General features: G+C 58.0%; 1 protein-coding gene across 1 annotated transcript; it reads right to left on the bottom strand.

The window, feature by feature from the left end:
* Positions 1-371: 371 nt before the first annotated feature.
* EPHB3 (EPH receptor B3) lies at positions 372-21,042 on the bottom strand. The gene is made up of 16 exons (XM_033211935.1): positions 20,474-21,042; positions 11,179-11,243; positions 9,569-10,241; positions 6,756-6,911; positions 5,605-5,946; positions 5,315-5,439; positions 4,965-5,124; positions 4,776-4,884; positions 4,316-4,368; positions 3,173-3,295; positions 2,831-3,078; positions 2,147-2,362; positions 1,886-2,035; positions 1,599-1,792; positions 1,356-1,511; positions 372-1,250 (listed from the first exon to the last, which is right to left on the bottom strand). The coding sequence occupies exons 1-16, from the start codon at positions 20,592-20,594 to the stop codon at positions 1,142-1,144; spliced, it is 3,000 nt and encodes a 999-aa protein (XP_033067826.1). The 5' UTR covers positions 20,595-21,042; the 3' UTR covers positions 372-1,141.
* Positions 21,043-21,344: the final 302 nt, after the last annotated feature.

Genomic DNA, 21,344 nt, shown 5'->3' with positions numbered 1-21,344 from the left:
CCTTGGTCACGTGACCCTGGGAACTGATCAACCCCCTCTCCCCTCAGCTCCCTTAAAGACAAAGGCTGGGAACCGACTCAGTCAAACACCATCCAGACACCAGAGCCTGCCCCCACCCCAGGAAGGCCTCTGCCTTAGAAGGAAGGAGCTCTGGGGTAGTTCGTTTTCTGTTGCCACTGACCCACTTCCAAGAAGTGTATTAGATGTTCAAAGCAGTGAGGTCCAAGCACAAAGGGGAAACTGAGCCTGGATGGACCCGCGTCTGGTTTCTCAATGCCTCCAGGGAGCTGTGAAGGGTTGCCAGCCAGGGACTGTGAACTCTGAATCAGGGAATCTTGCTTTGGGAGGAGGAATAAGAAGGGGCAAGAGAATCATCTTATTGCCTTTATTCTGCTGTCAGCCCAGCTGGCCCCACTGCAGGGCACAGGGCCAAGCTTTTACACGCTCACCCATGCTCTCTGTGCAGGCCAGTGCGTGCACACACACGCGCGCGTGCACACACACACACACTCACACATCTCATCTCTGGCTCTGAGAGTCAGTCTGTGGGGGGCAAAGGGCAACTCCTCAGCCTGCCCCTGCCTGCCCTTTTATGACAGCACCAAGGGCGGGGGTAGGGACAGGGCCCTCAGCCCCCAGAACAAATCCCTGTGCAAACTGGAGGTGCCAGCTGGCTTCAGGATGGGGGTGTCACATTTCCCCATTCCTGGAGTCCCCTCCTCCAGTTCCTGAGGGAGGGACTGCTCTCCACCTACCTGGGGGGCCAGACCCCTGCCAGGGCTGGGCCCTGTGGAACCCCAGCTTACCCCAACCTGACCCTGCCAGGCCTCCAGCACTGAAGAATAGACAAGTGTGAGGTTGTGGGGATCCCCCGCTGGAGAGCAGGAAGGTCTGGGCCCTGAGGGGCTTGGGGAGGGGTCATCACCCCCTCTCCTAATCCATCTTCAATATGAAGAGGTTTGGGGCACTCTTCCTGGGGAGGGAGCACAGGCCTGGAGAAGTCCCAGCTTGGGCCTTTCCCAAACTTCCAGCTTCTGGGCCACAGCCTAAGGCCAGGCATCCAAAAGTCCAAGAGTCCGAAAGTCCAACCGGCTGCTTGGCATCTCTGCACAGTCCTCGGGATCCCCCATGGGAGCCGGTGTCAGACCTGCACAGGCAGTGTCTGGTTCATCTGCAGCCGCATGTCTTGGATACTGCTCAGGATCTTCTTCTGGTGGCCGGCCAGGGTGACCCCGATACGGAGCAGGTCTCTGCAGATGGAGCAAAAGCAGGATTAGTCCCTCTCCTCGTGCCCTCTACTCTGGGCCAAGTCTAGGGCCCCCTGCCCTGCTCCTCCAAATCTGAGGCACACTTACTCTGCAGTCATCTGGGCCACCAGGTCAAAGGATGCAAACCCCGCACTGACGAAGCTCTCCTTGTACCTCCCCATCTTGATGGCATCCAGCCAATCACCAACTGTCGTGAAGGTTGTGTAATCCGGGACCGTGCGGTCCAGGAGAGGCTGTGACATGCTGTGGGAAGAAGAGAAGGACCTGGTGAGTCTCGAGGGCAGGAGATAGGGCTACTGGCTTGGTGGGAGCAGAGGCAGAGGTACCAACCCAGACTGAGCGCTGGCGATGACCTTGAGGCTGGCAGCATTGCGGATGAGCTTGTCCAGGGTATTGACAATCTGGGAGAATTTGGGCCTGAGGTTCCGGTCCCGCACCCAGCAGTCCAGCATGAGCTGGTGCAGAGCTGTGGGGCAGTCCATGGGTGGTGGCAGCCGGTAATCCTGCTCCACGGCATTGATGACCTGGGCCGACGGCAGGGAAACCCAGAGTGAGCTGCTGCTATGATCGCTAGCCAGCACCCACCCACCTAACCACTCTGGCTTAGCCTCACTCACATCCTGGTTGCTCATGTCCCAGTAGGGTCGCTCTCCATAGCTCATGACCTCCCACATGACAATTCCGTAGCTCCAGACATCACTAGCAGAAGTGAACTTCCGATAGGCTATGGCCTCCGGGGCTGTCCAGCGGATGGGGATCTTCCCGCCCTGGTGAGGGGGGCACACGCCCTTCACCCTGTGACTCCAGGCTGCCCCCAAGGCCCGAGCCCCTGGCTGATAGGCCCCGCCCCCAGTCTCCCTCCCAGTGGCTTCCTGTACCAGGGAACTGGTGTAGGTAGGATCGGAGGGGTCATCCTCCAGGAAGCGGGAGAGGCCAAAGTCTGAGACTTTGCAGACCAGGTTACTGTTGACAAGGATGTTGCGAGCAGCCAGGTCGCGGTGCACATAGTTCATCTCGGACAGGTACTTCATGCCAGCAGCAATGCCCCGCAACATGCCCACCAACTGGATGACCGTGAACTGCCCATCGTTGAGCTGCAGGCAACAAGCAGGCTCAGGTGGGCCCATTGCCCCCATCCCAACCCATGGCCTGCCCACCTGCCTGCCCTCTCCAAGTACTCAGACTCTGCTTCATCTCTCCTGCAACCATGTCCAGAGTGCCCTGAGGGTAAGTGAGCTGCCCTACTATGTGTCAAGTATCTTGTAGATAACTTCCCAATTAATCCCATGAGAACCCACTAGCTCTTACCACTCCCATTCTACAACCAGGCAGCTGAGACTCAGAGAGGTTAAGTCACTTGCCTGAGGTCACACAGGCAGTAAGGAACAGTCAAGATGTGACCTCCCATACTTCTGGCTCTGAAGGCCATGCCATTTCCCTGCACCAAGCCACCTCAGTAAATGCTTATGGACTTGAATAGGGGCTGTCTGACTTGTGGGAGGGGATGGTTAGCCCAACCCAACTTTCTGGCGGAGGGAGAGGGCCTGGGGGCTGGCTCTTACCCGGAGGAAGGAGTCCAGGGCGCAGTTTTCCATGAACTCAGTGAGGATCATAACCGGCCGACTTTTGGTGACCACGCCCTCGAGCCGGATTATATTGGGATGATCAAACTGACCCATGATGGAGGCCTCGCTTAGGAAGTCTCGCCGCTGCCTCTCGGTGTAGCCCACCTTCAGCGTCTTGATGGCCACAAACACCTCCCGGCGGCCAGGCTGTTTCAGTCGACCACGGCACACTTCCCCAAACTCCCCTGCAGGGCACAGGGCACAGGGAACAAGCTATGACTCACCCCTGTACCCAGCCTGCCTCAGCTTCTCATCTCTACTGTGCCCCAGGAGACTCACCAGCTCCGATCACCTCCTCTATCTTGACGCAGGACACATCGATCTCCTTGGCAAACTCTCGAACAGCCTCATTAGGGTCCTCGTAGGTAAAAGGGTCAATATAAACCTTCATTCCAGGAGTAACTGGAGGGAGAAGAGGTGGGCGTGAGAGGGTAACAGTCAAGCCAGCCTTTCCCTGCGATGGGCACAGCTCCAGCAGGCTCCCAGCTGAGCCCAGCCCCATATTCCTCTGTGTTTTGCTGCCCTAACCCTCCAGCCCCCGTGAGAACTCCTGGTGACCATAAAGGCTAGACACCTAGGATTCTACTCCTAGTTTTTCTCTCTTATCTCTCATCACATCCAGACCTCTCTCAGATTCATCCCTCGCCTGGTTCCCACTGCCCTGACCTTGTCCAGGCCTTCAACACTCGCACTATTCTAATAGCCTCCCAGCTGGGCTCTCTGCCTCTGGACTTTTCCCACTGAGCTATCCTGCATACCGCTGTCTTCCTAAAACAATCCTCCCATTGTATTACTCCCCAACTTGAGAGCCTTTCCAATTACCTATGGTGGAGTCAAGTCCAAACTCCTCTGCCTGCCTTTCACGACCCTCCGAGGGCTGGCCACAACTACCCAGCCTGGCTTCCCAGCGGCAGTCAAACCAGTCTTCCCGCTGCCCCCACAGCTGGGCTCCCTCCCCACCCCACCCACTACCTTCCAGAGGCTCCTCTGGCCAGGAATGCTCTCCCTCACCTCCCAAAACCCTGCTCATCCCACCTGGCTCGGCTCAAGTCCACCCCCTCCAGGAAGCCTTCCTACTCTGTAAACTCTGAGGGCCCTTTACAATAGGAGCACCTGCTCAAGCTTAATTGTTCTTGAATTGTTTCCTGTGTGTATGCATCTTGTCTTTCCCACAAGATTAACTGCCTTTACGGGGAGGGGTCACATCTCAGTCATTTCTGGGGCTAGCAGGAGTGAGTAGGGGCCCAGGGTACCTGGAGTGAGATAGGGGTCAGGAAATGGCACTTGACTGGAAGTGGGAGGGGGCCTTCAGGGTTTATCTCTAAGGAACGAAGTCCCAGGCAGGGAGAAGGGTGTCTGCGAGCCCTGTAGGGGTCTGGGAGAGCTGGGAGAGCTTGGGGAGGGTGGCAGGAACAAACTCACTGTACTGCTGCAGCTTCTCCGTGTACTCCGAATCAGAGCCGTGTCGCTGTTTCCTGTAGGGTGGCAGGGTGGAGGGCAGGCCTGAGACAAGTCATCTGGCTCCCTTTGTTCAGGGGACCCTTGGGCTCACAGAAGGGGCAGAGAGGACACAGCGGATGGCCCAGAGCCTAGTCCCACAGTTGGTGGTCACAGCAATCTCTGGGTCTCTGAGCAAGGGGCTCAGTGGACTCAGTCCCTAGGGAACCTGCCCGGAGGTTCAGAGAATGGGGTGTGGAGAAAGGGCAGGATGAAGACACAGGCAGGGGTGGGAGAGGGCTTCTCCAGCAACAACGGGCCCCCAGAGGGCTAAGGCCCTGGGTCTGAGGGAGGTGGTGGCAGCTCATCTCTGTGGCAGGAGGGCTCTAGGATGCTAAAAGGCAGTTCTAGTCAACCCATGAAGCAACAATGGGCCTGGGAGTACCTGAGGCAGACGATAGCAATGACCACGACAGCCACCACGAAGACAAGCCCAGCTGTAGCGGAGCCCACGATGAGGGGAAGCTGCTCCTGGAGCTGCTGGGCCCCGGAGCCTGGAGATGGAGAAGGGGCTGCTGAGTGGAAGGACAGACAGTGAGGGCCATGATGGCGACAGGTGCAGGGGGCTACTAACCTCTCTCACTTGTGGTCTCAAACTCGGCGGGGCGGCTGTACTGCCCGTAGCCAGCTACTGTGCGGGCACGGACCTGGACCACATAGCGGGCGTCGGGCCGAAGCCCATCCAGCTGCACAGAGTTCATCTGGCTGGTCACTGTGGAGGCGATGCCCTCACTCTGCAATGCCAGGAGGGAGGGGGCATCCTCAGGTGGGTCCTGAGGCCAACTGGCCCCTATTCACGCCCAGGCCTGCCACGTGTCCCCTCCATACCCAAGGCCTTGCTCCCAAGGGCCCCATTGCAATCTGGGGGTAATTTTCTCAGCCCATCTCAGCCCAAGGCCTCCTCCTGCCCCTTGAGGTTCTGACCTTCTCAAAGTACTTCATCTCGTAGTCCAGGATGACTCCGTTGGGCCGTTCTGGGGGTGCCCAGGATAGGGTCAGGCTGCTGCCTGAGCTGCTGTGCAGGCGTAGTGTAGGCACTTCAGACGGGGCTGGCAAGAACAGAGGGCTCACCACAGGCTCCCTGGACCCTGGCATCCTTCCCAAAGACCCACTTCCCATGGGACCCCCAGCGGTCCCTTGGCAGGCCCTAGGACACCTCAGCTCGATCCAGGGGAAAGTGACCCAGGCCCTGCCCTCCAGTGCCCCCTCCTCACCAGCCTGGTTTGTGGTGATATTCACAGCCGCATAGCGGGGCGGCAGAGGGCTCTTGCCCGAGACACCGTTGACCGCCTGCACCTCAAAGGTGTAGCGCGTGTGGGCCAGCAGATGGCTGATGTGGACCCGGCGCTCTGTCAGGCCCAGCTGCCGAGGCACAAACTCCACGTTGTCGTCACAGCGTGAGCAGACTGAGGCCCCTCCAGCCCCATGGCACTTCTTGCAGATGACATTGTACAGGAGGTCATCCCGGCCACCAAGATCCCGGGGCTCACTCCACTCGAGGATCAGTGAGGTTTCGTTCACATTGGAGATCACACCTCGCGGTGGAGATGGCACAGCTGTGAGGAACATGGAGGGAGAAGGCAGTGAGCTGGGGTCTCTAGGACCATCCTTCTGCCCAGAGTTCCTGCACACTCCAACCTGCTTTCTACCTCCTTGCCTTGCCTCTACTTTGATAAGCAGAATAACTTTCCTACATTTCTTCACTAGGCAGACTCCTATCTATCCTTCAATACCCAACTTGTGATGTCACTTCCTCTTGGAAGTCTTCCTTGATTCGTCCTTGCCCTATACTCTGCATGTACATAAAACAATTCCTAGACAGCCTTCTAGCTCAGCTCTCAGTACATTATGGTAATTACCTGCTTTTACACCTATTTCTCCCACCAGGTTGTGAGCTCCTTTAGGACAATGACTGTATTTTATTCACCTCCACACCCTCGATACCCAGCACAATGCCTGGCACACCAAAGGCCAGGGCAGAGAGGAAGTGGGGCACCAGGCCACCCTCAGGATGTGAGGCCCCCTCTGTGGTTAGAGTGGGGCTGGGGAGAGGCACTTCTATACAGAGGGAGGGGTGATGGACTAGAAGACCAACTGCTAAGCTCCTAGCCAGTCCCTAATCGTGGCTAGGAAGTGGTAGGTGCTTAGCAAGTGTTGGTGGAAGGGATGAGCTGGCTGACCTGGATTCTGGCTCAGGGGCAGTCACCTCCCAGTTGTGCCATCTTAAGCACAACATCTAACTTCCCTGAGTCTCAGCTCCTCCTCTGGAAAATGGGGCTATTCATAGTGACTGCTTAGGCTTCCCAGGTTGGCCCCCCTAGAGGGAAGGCCTGCAGAGGGGGAGAGAGGACGCGCATTCACTCACTGGTGCAGGCACTGTCTGCAGAGTCCGAGTCTGCGCGGTAGAAGTTATTGTGGCAGGTGCAGATGCTGGCAGCTGGGGAGGTGGTACGGCTGTTGGGGGGACAGGGGAGGCAGGGCCCCTCTCCCTGCTTCGCCTTGTAGCTCCCAGGGGGACAGGCTGTAGGGGAGAAGAGGATGGATGGGGCTCATCTCCCTTCCCTGCAGACACCAGACCTCCACACCTCCGTGAGAACCTGGCTTCTCCCCAGCCTAGGTCTGGCCCCTCCACCTCCTAGACTGTGGGGGCAATGCTAGGATTGCCTAACTCCAGCTGCAGCTACAAAAGGCCCTATTGCCCCATGGAAACCCCATGTCAGCGGATTCCTCCCCGCCCCTGCCCCCCTCACCCCTACCCCGGGGCCTCATGGACGAAGACGTCAGCCCCATCACCTGGACAGCCTGGGCTTGTTGAGGCAGGGAAGACAGTGAAAGGCGGAGGAAGAGATGGGGATGGGGAAGAGACCCCCGGTGGGCTAGCAGCACCCGGCACTGTGGAGATGCCCCACCTCTCCCCAGGGCTCCAGAAAAATCATTCCTGAGGACCCTGAAGGACACCCTAGAATAGCCAGGAGGTGGGGCCTTCACAGGGAAGCTCTCGCCCCACCCACCAGGCGCAGGCAGCAGCTCCTGTCTGCCCTTGGGCAGGGATGGGGGCTGAGGACGGGTAAGAGGAGGAGAGAAAGAAAGCAGGCAGGAAGGCTGGGGTCACCTGGAGTTCAGAGGCCTCAAGTGTTCACAAGGGGACTCACCCCAGAGCAAGCCCAGGGCCTGAGCATCCCTTCTCCCCGGTCTCCCCTCCTGCCATCTACCCTTGGCCCCCTGGACACAGGCTCTGTGGATTTATGGTAGCCATATCGTGTATTCTTCACACTGGAATTTGCAAGTCAAAGGAGGCACTAGTAATAACTGTGTTAGGAAAATGGGCACACACCAAGACCCTCCTAGACACTAAAGTGGGTCACCGCCTCTCCATATGACTGCCTCTGGAGGGGGACACCCACAGGGGAGAATGCTCAGCACTAGGGATTGCTCTTTTCTGGGGTTTCATCTCCCCTCACGAAGGTGATATTCCACCCTAGCTCTTTTGAGCCAGTGGGGGAGGGGGCAGAGGCCAGGCCAGCCTGGTTGCTATGGGAACCAGCATGCATTTCCTGCCGGGGACCTGCAGAGTGTTAGCCCCTCTTCAGTCTGTCAGGCTCATCACCCCACCCCCTTTCTCCACTTAGGAAGAGGAAATCTCAGGACAGATTCCCATGGAGAAGTGGAGAGGGCCCGGGAAAGGCACTGTTCACCTTCACATAACAACACTGGGCCTTGCAACCAGGTTCATGCTGCCAAGCCCCTCACACCTAGGACTGCGGTAAGAGCCATCACCTGCGCCTCAGAGCTGTATGTAGGCTGCAAGCCCCAAGGAAGAGAATCGGGCAGAGGGAGCGAAAGACAGGGCCCTCAGCACCCCGTCCTGCATGGCAGAGCGCAGGAGGAGGCTTCCATGTCAGCTTCCACATTCCCTAGCTACAAGGCCTGTGCACAGAGCCTCTCCAAGACTCAGTTTCCTTATTGGTGAAATAGGGAGATGGCAGGAATCTACCTCACAAGGACTGGTGAGGCTCAGTGAGAGACGCCCTAGGTGGACAGTTTTGATAATTGAGAAGCCTAGTACATAAGTCTTGGCAAGCCATCGGAGGCAGGCCTCCTGAACTCCTCATGTACAAAATGAGGGCAGAACAGCCCAGCTCTCATGGATCCCAGGGCTCTGGAGACTCATGACCAACACTTAGCTGGTAACTGTGCTCCCATGTGCCAGACACTGTTCTACGGGCAAAGCACTGCTCACATAAGCCTCACTACAGCCCTATGAAGGAAACTTGATTATTGTCCTCATCTTGCACATGAGGAAACCGAGGTTCAAACAGTTAAGTAACTTGCCCAGGGCCAGGCGTGGTGGCTCACGCCTATAATCCCAGCACTTTGGGAGGCTGAGGCGGGTGGATCACTTGAGGTCAGGAGTTCGAGATCAGCCTGACCAACATGGTGAAACCCCGTCTACTAAAAATACAAAATTAGCCAGGCATGGTGGCACACAGTTGTAATCCCAGCTACTCAGGAGGCTGAGGCAGGAGAATTGCTTGAACCTGGGAGGTGGAGGTTGCAGCAAGCCGAGATCGTGCCACTGCACTCCAGCCTGGGCAATAATTGCAAAACTCCATCTCAAAAAAAAAAGTAACTTGCCCAAGGTCACGTCAGTGGTAAGAGACAGAGTCGGGACTCAACTTCAGGGACTGGGTCCCTAACCACTGTGCTATTTATATACTGCCACCCAAGGGGCAGAAGAGAGCCCAGGGTAAAAGGCCATGCACAAGGTACCCACAGCCCCCATGCCCTCAGTCCTGGGGCCGACCTACCACTTTCAGGGTGAAGTATACACTCAGGCCAGGATAAAGTGAGCATCTCTGCTGGCCTCCTAAGCCTCTGACTGGGTTCTCCAGGTGCCTGATTGCCAAGGATTCTGCACGCTTCTCTTCCTCTCTCTTCAATTTCATTTTTTCTCTTACTATCCTTGTGTCTCTCCTCATTTTCTCTCTCTTCTCCCTCCTTGCACCACATTCTCCGCATCTGATCCCCACTCTTCCCTTTCCTGCCTCCACTGTGGACCTGCTCCCAGACCTCCTAGTCAGATAGCAAGCAGGGGCGGGTGGGGGGGGGTGCAGGGCAGTAGGTAGCTGTGGCCCAGGCCCCCCCCACAACCCTTTCCCCAGGACAGTCCCCACTCACGGCGGCACTGGGACTCCTTGGCAGCTGGCTCATGGCCGGTGGCACAGGTGCAGGCACCCACAGGCACCATCCATTCTCCATCGCCGTTGCAGTAGAGCTTGAGTGGCACCGACACCTCCACGGCGTTGGGGATGCAGGTGCCAGGAGCAATGACCAGCGAGGTGGGCTCCGCCCCAGTGAGGGTCTCGGGGAAGAGTGCGAAGCCTGCGGTGGTGGATGCACACTTCTTGTAGAAGGCACGCACGGAGATGAGCGACATGCAGGCGCCCTGGTCCTGGAAGGCCAGGTAGAAGCCAGCCTTGGAAAGTGGCCCAAAGCTGCGCACCTTGGTGTTGACACGGCCAGCGTCCAGCCGTGAGAAGCTCTCATCCGGTGCGATGGTGTCCACTTTGACATAGGGGTTCTCCATCCAGAAGGGGGAGGAGGCTGAGGCCACATCGCTGTCAGCCTCGTAGTAGAAGAGGTTGAAGGTCTCCTTGCAGGAGCCAGGGATGTTGGGGATGCTATTGCAGTCACGCACAGTGAACTTGAGCTCCACGTAGACCCGCTGCACGTCCCGCCGCCAGATGAACCCTGTGCGAAGCCAGTTGTTCTGGCTTGACTCGTGTACATTACACACCTGGTATGTGCGGATGGGATTCATGGCCTCATCGTAGCCACTCACCTCTTCCCACTGTGCATGGACCAATGAAAAAAACAGAGTGAACGCCTGCATTTGCCAAGTGCTTCCCTCGTGCCCAGATCTGCTCTTTGTACTTCACAGGGATGCTTCTGTGGTGTAGTGGCTGAGGATACAGGCTATCAAATTCCAGCTCTCTGCTTGCTGTGTGATTATGGATAAGTCACTTAACCTCCATGTGCCTCAGTTTCCCCATCTGTAACATGGGGATCATAATGATGTGTAAGGAATAATGACTTTAACTGAATAAAGCATTTAGGACAGGACTAGCAACTTGGTAAGTACTGTGGGAACATCAGCTATATTTGCTATCTTTATACCTCAGTTTCATCATCTGTAAAATGGGGCTGATTAGAACTAAACAAGGCTGTGAGGAATTAAATCAGGCTAATAAATGTAATGGGCTTGTAACAGTGCAAGCAATTTTGGGATACTGGCTGTCACTATTAACATCGCATTCAATCTTCACAACAACTCCATGAGGAGCCGCATCTGTTGTCCCGATGTTTGAATTCAACAGTCAAGAAGTGGCCACCCAGAGGGGTAAACGGCCTTGCTCAAGGTCACACAGCAAGTTAAAGATCTGGAACTAAGGTTTCCAAGCCAGTGCTCTCTCCAGGGACCCAGGGAGGAGGGAGATGGTGGGGATGGACACGCAGAAGGCTGTCAGGAGCAGAGGGAGAGTGAGTGGGAGCTGGAGGGCACAGGCAGGCAGAGTAGGAAGAGATAGAAACACCCACAGAGAAGGATTGTGAGGTGCTTCAGAGGGTGACAAGTGAGGACGATGGGGATAGCACAGGAAGTGAGGGTGACAGCAGAGGGCAGAGGCAGCACTCCTCCAAGTCCTGGTGAGGTGAGGGGGCACACAGGCTGGAAGGAGGGGGAAGCCTAATGGCAAACAACACTCAGGAGAATGATGGGAAAGTCTCACCCCACTTTCTGGATGAGATGTCCACGCCAACTCAGATGTCACCCATTTTGTGTCCATGAGGGTCTCTGGAGGAACAACGGAATAAAAGGTCAGGGACTAATCTCAGGGTGAGGAGAAAGAAGAGATCACAGCTGGGCAACGTGGCTCACGCCTGTAATCCCCACACTTTGGGAGACCGAGGCAGGCGGATCACTTGAGATCAGGAGTTCGAGATCAGCCTGACCAACATCGTGAAACCCCGTCTCTACTAAAAATATAAAATTAGCCGGGTGTGGTGGCACACACCTGTAATCCCAGCTACTCGGGAGGCTGCGGCAGGAGAATCGCTTGAACCCCAGGGGCAGAGGTTGCGGTGAGCAGAGATTGCACTGCTGCATTCCAACCTGGGCAACAAAAGCAAAACTTTGTCTAGAAAAAAAAAACCAAAAAAAAAAAAGAAGGCCGGGCGCGGTGGCTCAAGCCTGTAATCCCAGCACTTTGGGAGGCCGAGACGGGTGGATCACGAGGTCAGGAGATCGAGACCATCCTGGCTAACACGGTGAAACCCCGTCTCTACTAAAAAAATACAAAAAATTAGCCGGGCGAGATGGCGGGCGCCTGTAGTCCCAGCTACTCGGGAGGCTGAGGCGAGAGAATGGCGTGAACCCGGGAGGCGGAGCTTGTAGTGAGCTGAGATCCGGCCACTGCACTCCAGCCTGGGCGACAGAGCGAGACTCCGTCTCAAAAAAAAAAAAAAAAAAAAAAAAGAAAAGGAAAGAAAGAAGAGATGGCTCAGGAAAGGATTCCCACCAGGCTCCACTTTCCACAAGTCCTGAAAGCTCCCAGTTCCCTATCCTAGAGGAGACCCTGCGGCCATCTCCAGAGATGTCACAGCCCCAGAGATGTCCCCTCAGGCAGGCTAGGGGTGGGTGCCCTGACCCCAGGCCTGGGTTAATGAGGCGGGAGCAGAGGCCCGTCCACACACCTACAGGCTCTGCTAATCTCCACACAAAGGGGCCGGCAGGGCCTTTATCCTGGAACAAAGGGCTGTGTGCTTCAGACCCTGGCCCTGGCCTCCCCTGACTCCGTTCCCAGCACAAAGGCCCAACCCCGCACTAAGGCCCAGGGGAAGGGGAGGGCAGTGAAAGGCCAGAGCCAGCTCCCACCCAGCACCTACAGGTGATGGGAAAGGGATGCGCTTTGAGGGTGGAGAGGGGACGACCAAAGCCCCAAACCAGCTCTTAGTTCAATTTTTCTTGCAGTCCTTGCACAAAGGTACTGTTGGTGTATCCTTTTTACAGAAGAGAACACTGATGCCCAGACAAAGAAAATATACTGCCTAAGGTAAAGTTGCTAGGACTTGGGGTGAGGTGGCAAGGGTGGCTCAGGTTCAGGTGTATCTGACTCCCTTGCACTCTGACTGCAATATGCCCCTCTGTAAGGGAGGGATGAAAGAACATGTAGAAAACTGCCTATTATTTAAGTCCCAACAGAGCTGTTGCCTCCTCCAGGAAGCCTTCTGTGAACCTCCAAGTCAGGGTAAGATGCCTTCCTTTGTGCATCAAGGGCCAGCGGCTTTGTCACAGTACCCAGCCCGTGTTCTGAGCTGGTTTCTTGCCTGTTTCACTTTGTTTGGTCATAGCAGGGGCCCATTAAAGTTTCTTGCTCTCTTAGAAACCTGGTTCTGGGCTCTGGCTGGATGTCACTACTCTCTGAAAGACAGTATGACCCCCAGATTAGACCTGGGGCAGGAAAGGAAGGAAAGAGGTGCCAACTCCTTTCCCGTGGCCTGGAAGACAGTGCAGCCAGCTCTGAAGCTGGAATGGGGCAGGGTTGCCCCAGGACCTCTGGAGGCCTCTACATCACCCCCTCTGTGTGCTCAGGTGGGGAAAGACCCAAACCCCACGGCCACAGGCTTGCAGTCTTCAGTGGTTTAGTGGAGGCTGGGTCTGAGTCTAGGACGGCGGAGGACCCCGTGGGTGGACAAGGCAGCTGTGACCCCAGCCCCCATGTCAGGCAAAGGGGCAGCAGGTAGCAGCCATTCACTGCAGGGAGGGAGGCTCCTCCTGCTGCCGCAGCCGCTGGTCCCCTGAGGGCCCGGGTGCAAGGGGAGTGATCCTGGCCTCTGGCGGACAGACAGACAGACACAGACATTTGGCCGGGGGGTACTCGAGGGAAGCGGAGATACTCAAAAGCTGGGGCCCAGAGACCGGCGGGGAGGGAGGCGGGAGGGGCAGCGACACCGGCAGGCGGGCGGTGGGCGGCACGGAGCCGAAGGGATGTGCGGAGCCGGCTGGCGGGGATCAGACAGCCGGGGTGGCCGGCGGCTGACTACAAAGACAGGGAGATGGAGAGACGCGGAGGCCCGAGGAGACAGAGACAGAGGGAGGTTGCCAGGCGGCCTTGTCTCCAGCCGGCGGCCCGAGTGTCCGTCCTGGGAGCCCTCCGAGCGAGAGCGCCCTGCCCCAGCAGCCAGTCCTCCCGCCGGTCCGCCCGCCGCTGCCCGCCAGAGCAGGCCGGGGCTCCCGCCGCTCCATCGCGCCGCCTCCCTCTTCCCTCTCCCTCACTTCCTTCTGCTCAGCCTGTGCCAAACCCATCTGGAACTGTTTAAACCCAAATATTCAGCCCCCTCCCCCTCCAGCCAGATTCCTCCACAGTTTAAAACAAGCCCTGCGCTGGCTCCGGGAGGAGGGAGCGGAGGGAGGGGACGGCGGAGAGGCGGCGGCGGGAAGGAGGGAGGGAGAGAAGGAGCGAGGGAGGCAGGGAGGCTCTTCATTTCTGTTTAATTTGGGGGGAGCGAGAGAGGGAGGAAGGGGATCGGCCCTTGGCCATCGCTCAGCCTTGGCCATCGCTCAATCTCGCCACATTTTTCCCATTAATGAAGAGAAGACTTGGGTTTCGAGTCATGTGTGCCTGAAGAAGGGCTCCGGTCGCTCCGGTGGGGAGGGGGCCGCGTGCTCTCGGTTTCCCCCCTTCTGGGTGAGGGGGAGAGGAGGAGCCTGCTCCCTTCAGCCTGCGCGGGCACAGGAGACAGGACAAGGCCCTCCTCAGCCCTGGGGTGCCCGGTCCCAGCCTTCGGCAGTAGGTGAGGGGGGCGTGGAGGGGGTCATAGAACCCATCCGTCCGTGGTATTGGGAGGAAGAGACCCAACCCACCTTTTCTGTGCTGTGTGTGCATGTGTGTGCACGTGTGTGTACGTGTGTTGTACATACACACGTTGGGACGGGGGTACAAGGGGCAGCGGGTAAAGACAAAAGAGGAGTGAGTGAGCAAGCTCCCAGCTCCCCCAGGTGCCTGCTGCACCCCATCCCTTGCTGCCCCCACCATGTATCTGCAGGAGGCAGAGGGGAGAAGAGGCTGGCCACCCTAGACACTAGGCTCTGTCAGGCAGGAAACAACAACTACCCCACAAAGTCACCAGGGAGGTAGGCAGCAGGCCCAGGGTCTTTCCAGGACTGGAGCTTTGATGCTTAGGAGCGAAGCAACACCTCTTTCAGGTTGCCACAGGGCCATGGAGAGCAGCCACGTGGCAGCAGCTGTGTGGCCCCCGCCCATACACAAACACACAGATGCATTCACAGCATCCAGTCCTCCGGGGCTGGGCTCACTCCCCGCCACTGGGGCTAAAGAGCGACAAGTCAACACATATGGTGGACAAAAACACACAAAGCCACAGCCGCCCACAAACACACACCCAGCTTCACACAGAGCCACGGTCTGTCTTTCTCAGACACACGGATGCATATGGTACAAACAGATTAGTCTTCCTTAGACATTCATATACAGGAATCTTTCTTACACAGAGATCTGGCTTGCCTTAGGCAGACCCACGCTTCCAGCCTGCCTATGTGCAGATTTCCTGAAACATATGCACACACCGAGGGCATGCACACCCAACCCTACAGTATGTTCTCCTTACACACCCAATTGCACATGCTATCACCAGCTGCAAGTCATGCAGTCTTCAGTGTAAAGTGCAAACACAAACACCAGTTTCCCTGTGTAGACTTGGTGACATGCTCTTACTCAGTCACACAAACTACAATCAGCTGCAAAGTCACAGATGCCCAGTGACACTGGAACATGCCACAGTCCCTGCAAAAGAGCATCCTGACATGGTGTAAGTATCAATACCTAGATTTGTGTAAAGCCTCAGAGGTGCATCCTCCATGCACCCGCAACACACATACACACACACACACACCCTGTCAGCATGGTTCTCTTTACGGGATGTCTTCCAGTGGGGTAGAGGAAGAGTTACTGGGAGAGGGCAGTACCCCTCATCCTGCCCCACCACTCTGGTGCCTCTCGCTTAGGCAGGGTAGCCACATGGGCCACTCTTGCAAGGGAAGCAGAGGTGCTGGGGCGGGCAGCCTTAGCCAGAGGTGTACCGAAAGAGCCCCAGCCCTGCTTCCTGTTGTCCTGGCTTGGGCAGGAGCTGTCAGTCAGGTCACGAGGCTGGGGTGGGGCAGGGGTATGAAGATGATTCTGGGTGTGGCTGGGTGCGGCCTTCCCAGGTAAAGCCCCTGCCCAAGTAACAAGCCACTTCCCTGCCAGCACAATGGCACCGTCTCAAGGGCCCCTGAGCCCTTGGTAGAGGGTAGCACCCTGAAGAGATTTGGCTTCAGAAGCTCTGGGCAAGGCTCTTCCACTTGCAGATTGAGGACCTTGAGCAGGGCATGAGGAGGACATCATGGCCACCCTGGCCTGTGGGAGGGGCACCAGCTGAGGGCCTGCCACCTGCCCTGGTGAAGGGCCAGGCCCCATAGCACCCTGGGAGCAAGAGTGTCATTGAGACCCAGGAAACAAACAATAAAAAAAAACCAAGCCAAAACCAAAAACAGAAACACAAAACAACTAAAGACAGAAGCAGCAAGCCTTCAGCCCAAATTCCAGACTAGGGACTTAGAGGTGGAAGGAAAGGTCAGCACCAGGGCTGGACCCGCAGAGTGTGCAGGGGGGCAGGAGGGCAGAGGGTCAGGATCTGCGCAAGGAGGAGCACCCTGGAGCAGTGCTATGCCACCCAAGTCGGACACCCTCCTCTTCATGGAGTCCCTTCCTCAGCTACCAAGCTGAAGGATCTGGCTCCCCTCCCATGGGTCAGGATGTGTACACGCCTGTGCCAGCCTGTACACATAGGGTAGTCAGCGTGAGGATCAAGGGGTCTTGAGGGGAACCTGCCGTGGGGCCTGGAGAAGATACATGTTGTGGGGGAGCCTAACTCACCCAGGGCCACTTCCTCCTTTCCTGCCACAGCCACTTGGCCCCCATGTCTGGGATGGAGGGGAGGGGAACATCTCAGAACAGAGAACACATTTTGTTTTTCATTCTTCTCCTGAGATCATGGGGGTTTATAATTAAATAAACCTGAGAGGGAGGAGAAGGGGGAAGAAGCCCAGGGCGGGGAGCCCAAACGCCTGGGCACTCATCCATGCCCCCACCCCACTCGTGGCCCTGCCAGCAGCCAGAAGAATGGGTGGACAGCTAGCCCTTAACCTGAGCCCTTCAGCCTTTCCTTGTGATGCTGGCCACACTGGGTCTGGCCAGGAGGCTGGGGGCAGAAGGAAATAGGAGACCTGGCACCAGGGCTAGCCCTTGGGCAGGGGGCTTCTCCCAGCCCATCAGGTGCCCAGCTGTATCCAGTCTCCCTCCACCCCTCACCACCCCCAGCTGCCCAATCCCGACAAACCAGTTTGACTCAGCACAACAGGCAGGGCTACAATTTTCAAACTATGCAGGCCTGGTGATTCAGCCTCTTCATGCTGTTTAATTAGTGGAAGGCTGTGCGGCAGAGGCCTTGCCCACGGCAGCTTCGGCTTCAGCTCGCAGCCGCTGAGGCTGCAGTGGAGGCAGCAGCAGCTGTGGCTAAAGACAGGGCAGTGCCGAGCAAACTGGTTCTTCCAAATACCTGCCAGCCCTCAGCAGCCGCTCAGAAGGCCAGCTCCTGACAGACAGGGATGGGGTTTGGGGGTGCCAGAGGCAACTCCAACAAGTGAGCAAGCCCCCCAAATCCCAGCCCACTGTCCCGTCTCAGTTTCCATGTTCTCAGGGGTCACTCCTGCTGCCCCTGTGGAGGAGGCGGGCTCCATGCTGTCTTGTTCCCTCAGGGACAGGTTCCACTGCAGTGACAACTCCGTTACCATGGCTTGGCTGGAGGGGAACGTGCTGGCCCCACCTCCTGAGATCTGGTAACTGTTTCTCTTTTCTCAAAAGGGTCTCTTCCCAGCAGGGACCTATCCATCCTATCCCAGGTATAGGGGCGCTGGGGTTCAGGCACCATTCCTTATCCCAGGCCCCATTCCTAGTCTGCTCCCCATTGGACCCCACTCCCCGACCCGTTGCTGGCCCTGAGGGGAGAATAATCTTGGCTTTGGGGACCTGGGGAACATTACTCAAAAGGCCAGTGGGTGACTAGGTGGCTCTGTTTCCCTGTGTCTGTGGGTAAAGCCCAGGGCAATTTGCACGGGGAAAGGGGGCAGTGAATCAGAGGGCAAGGTGAGGGCATGTTTTCATCCACGCGGACAAGCAAGGACCCAGGCTCCATCCACACGGAAAACTGACGGCAGCCCTGGATGCAGAGTCTTGGTGACCCCCAAGTGTGCAGGGAGGGAAGAGGAACCAGGCGCTAGATAGCATCTAACTAGTGGGTACACGAGAGGTAGCAACCAGGGCTCAGGGACCCTGGGCCTAAATAAATGTCATGCCCCAGACACAGAGAGCCACAAGGCCAAGGGCAGACCAAAATCCTGACGAAGCCAAATGGAAGGCTGGATGGAGAAAGCTGGACCCTCCACCTGTCAGGCTGGAGGGGCTGAAAAGCTCTTTGGTGCTATGAAAACCACGTTATCCCGGTCACACCCCAGGACCTTGAAGTTCACCCATCCACACACCAAGCCCCAGAATACAGGAGGGAGGACAGGCAGAAAACAGCTACCCACTGGGCCAGCTCTCTCCCCATTCCTTCCCTCCCTGGAGTTGCAGAGATGTGGGGGAGACAACCCCACCCCCGGCCCCCTGCACCAACCTTCCCTTTCATCTTTCCTCCCTCTAACCTCCCTCGGGCAGGACAAGGGCACACACTCCTGAGGCTCCCCAGGGAGCAGACCCTAGGGTAATAATAATAATAACAGCTACTCCTTGAATAACAATGCCTATGTGCTAAGCACTTTGCACACATGAACAATTCAGTTCTCAGAAGAACCCCATGAGGTCGATGCCGTTCTATCCTGTCTCCCAGTGAGGGAGAGCCAGAGGGTGGGTAGGTGCAAGGTCTATGCTGGGGTCAGCACCTTCCATTTGTTCTCTCACATTCTCCTGCGCACGAACTGGAGACCAGAGGGTCTGAGGAATTGCAAAAGTGAAGGAATTGGCGAAACCACCCTTGTAGGCACTGCTGCTTCCCAGAGGCATCCTGTGCTGGCCTGGCCTCACAGCCAGAGAGTAGCCCTAGCTCCCACTTCACAGCCAAGGGGAGGTGGGCAGGCCGGGACTGGGGAACGAAGGGCCCTGCTGCCCTCTCTTCCCAGGCTGCCCCAGCACATAAGGACTCCGCCTTCTGGACAGCCCTCCAGCTGCTTGGCCTGGAGGCTTGGAAGCTTGGGCTCCTGCTAGGGCCTGGACTCCTGAGGGTCCAGTAGGTGATGAGGGTTGAAAAAGAGAAAGGAAGGGAAGGAGGGAGGGAGAAGAGAGCCTCCTCAGGTAGCCCCTGTGCACCTGACCCAAACCACACCCCCACTCCACTCTCAGCACCAGCACCCACCACACCCACAACAAGGGCCTTGCGGCATGACACACACAGGTGACACACAGCCCCGTAAGTGTATGAGGGTGTGTGTACCAATGTCGCCTCTCCTGGGCTACGACACAGAGACCTAACACAGATCTGGCAACTTGAACAGGCTCCCTGGCTCACACCCTCAAGGCAATCAACGACAAAGCCCCACACTGGGTTCTCACGCCTGCGATCCTATCACACACATGTGGGAGAATGTGTGCGAGTGTGGGCGAGACCTCGGTGTGCCGGTCTGAATTTGCATGTGTCCATCCGTGGGACTCGATCTGTCAGCACAGTGGGCTCAGAGATGAAGGGGGTGGGGGATCATAGGAGATCTTTCCCCTGGAGAACATTAGAACGCACCAGAGGATGCCTTTCTCTCTGAACTGTGTTCTTTTTTCCTTCCAACCTTTAAGTTTACCGATTGTGAACGTAAGAACAAGCCAAGTTCCACAGAATTCGTGTTTTCGTTCCTAAACTAAGAAAGTGACTAGATCTGTTAAAGATGCCCCAAATAAGTACTGCCTTTATTCCAATTGCCCTCGAATTTTTGGGGCTTCCCTCCCTCCACTTTAGGGAAGGTTTTGACCCCCTCTCATTTAATGGCTCCGAAATTCTTGGAAACGGGGCGTGAGTGTGTGTGGGCCTCCCTATTGTTTGTGGCTGGTGTTGGGGCCTCTGTCCGCGGCAAGCTTGTGTCAAGTGGCATGCGTGTGAGCTCTCCTGCCAGGGCCAACAGCGCGGGGCTGTTCATCCAAGTACAATCATTTGGAAGTTGGAGCTGCCCCCCACAGCAGTCTTGGCAGGTTTCACAGAACCCATTGAGAAGCCGGGCCTTTTCCCACCGGCTACTGAGGAAGGCGCCGGGCTCTGGTGCTACCTGGGGCAAACCCCGCAACTTCAGGGGTTCAATGGAGACCCAAGCCCTGCTAGAAGGCGAAGAGGGAGCCTCCGAAAAGGGTGCGGGGCCCGCGCACACAGCACCTCGGGTGTAATTGGCGCCCGGTAAACCATAAACAATAACAGGCCCCCGCCTGTCCGCCCCCGCAGCGGCCCCCTGGCAAAGCAGGGTGCTCGCACTCACACTCTCACAGTTAACTCCAACGGGCTCCTAATTAGCGCCCCCCAACCCGGAGAGTCCCGCTTCGCCCCCACCCGCCACAGCCCCGCGGCCCTCGCCTTGCCTGGGGGGTCGCCTACACATCCTCGACTTCGGGGGGTGCCGGGAGCCCCGCTTCTCTGCCGTGAGTGTGGGGGACTCCCGCGAAAGCTCACGGCAGGGCCAGGACTTTCGGGGACGTTCGTGCCGAGTCTAGCTCCCCTAGATCCCCCAACCCGCGGGCTGCCTGCCTCTGAGCCAGCTCCAGCCTCCGAGGCGGCTCCGGGAGCGGCCTCCCCACCCCATCCCTGGGTCCCGGAGCGGGCGCCGGTGGCTGGGCCTCCTCCGACGTGCGCTCAACCCCGGTCGGACCCGCACTACCAGCCCGCAGCCCCGCGACCCCGTGCACCTTGTTCCCGGGCGCACCCCCCGACGCCGCTCACCTTCCAGCGCCCGGCAGCCAGCGGGCAGCAGCAGCGGCAGCAGCAGCAGCGGAGGGAGCAGCGGCAGGAGCCCCGGCGGCGGCGACAACGGCGGCGGCGGCGGCGTGCGGGCTCTGGCCATGGCCGGGGCGGCTCTAGGAGCCGAGCCGGGCCGCGCCTGGCCGGGCCGCGCCGGCGGGGCTGCAGGCACCCGAGAGAGGGTGCGCTCGGCGGGCTCCGGGACAGGCTCGCGTCCGGTCCCAGGAGATCCGGGCGAGAAGGGAATGCAATCCAAGCGGGCGGCTCCGGGACCGAGGCGCCGCACCGAGCCCGGCGATCCTGGGGATGCGGACAGGTCGGTCCCGCGGGAATCTGGACGGACCGGTCCAGGAGGATCCGGGGCGCCGGCGAGCTCGGTGCAGGAGGACTCGGGGGGCAGGCCGGGGCGGGAGGGTGCAGGTGGTCGTGATTCGGGGTGCACAGTAATCTGTCGGTCCACTGCGGGCCCGATTGGGATCCGGGGCTTCGGGGACGCGCGCCGTCCGGGGTCCGAGCTGGGATCTTGCTGCGCCGCTCACGTACTCACTTCTGTGGTCCCCAGCGCTGGCGCGGCCGCTCTGGGTGAGAGGGGCGGGACGGCCTGCCTGCCCGTCAACGCTAAGGCCCCGCCCCTAGCGGCTGGCCACCCACTCACAGACCGCCAGGCCCGCTGGTTCGGCCTCGAGAGCACTCAGCTGGAGTTCAGTTGGCGGTGTCTCCACCAGGCCCACCCTCGGGGTCTCAGGGGCCCGGAGTGGGCGGGGCTAAGGAAAATATGAATTAGATTGGGCGGAGCGATGCTGTCCATCAGAGAGAGAACCCCGCTCCCCGGCGCCCATTGGCGATTGGTAAC

The sequence above is a fragment of the Trachypithecus francoisi genome, unplaced genomic scaffold, assembly GCF_009764315.1.
Source record: "Trachypithecus francoisi isolate TF-2019V2 unplaced genomic scaffold, Tfra_2.0 Lachesis_group0, whole genome shotgun sequence".
Lineage (NCBI taxonomy): Eukaryota > Metazoa > Chordata > Mammalia > Primates > Cercopithecidae > Trachypithecus > Trachypithecus francoisi.
Note: the sequence above shows the minus strand (reverse complement) of the source record. Positions and strands in the feature narration are given on the sequence as shown.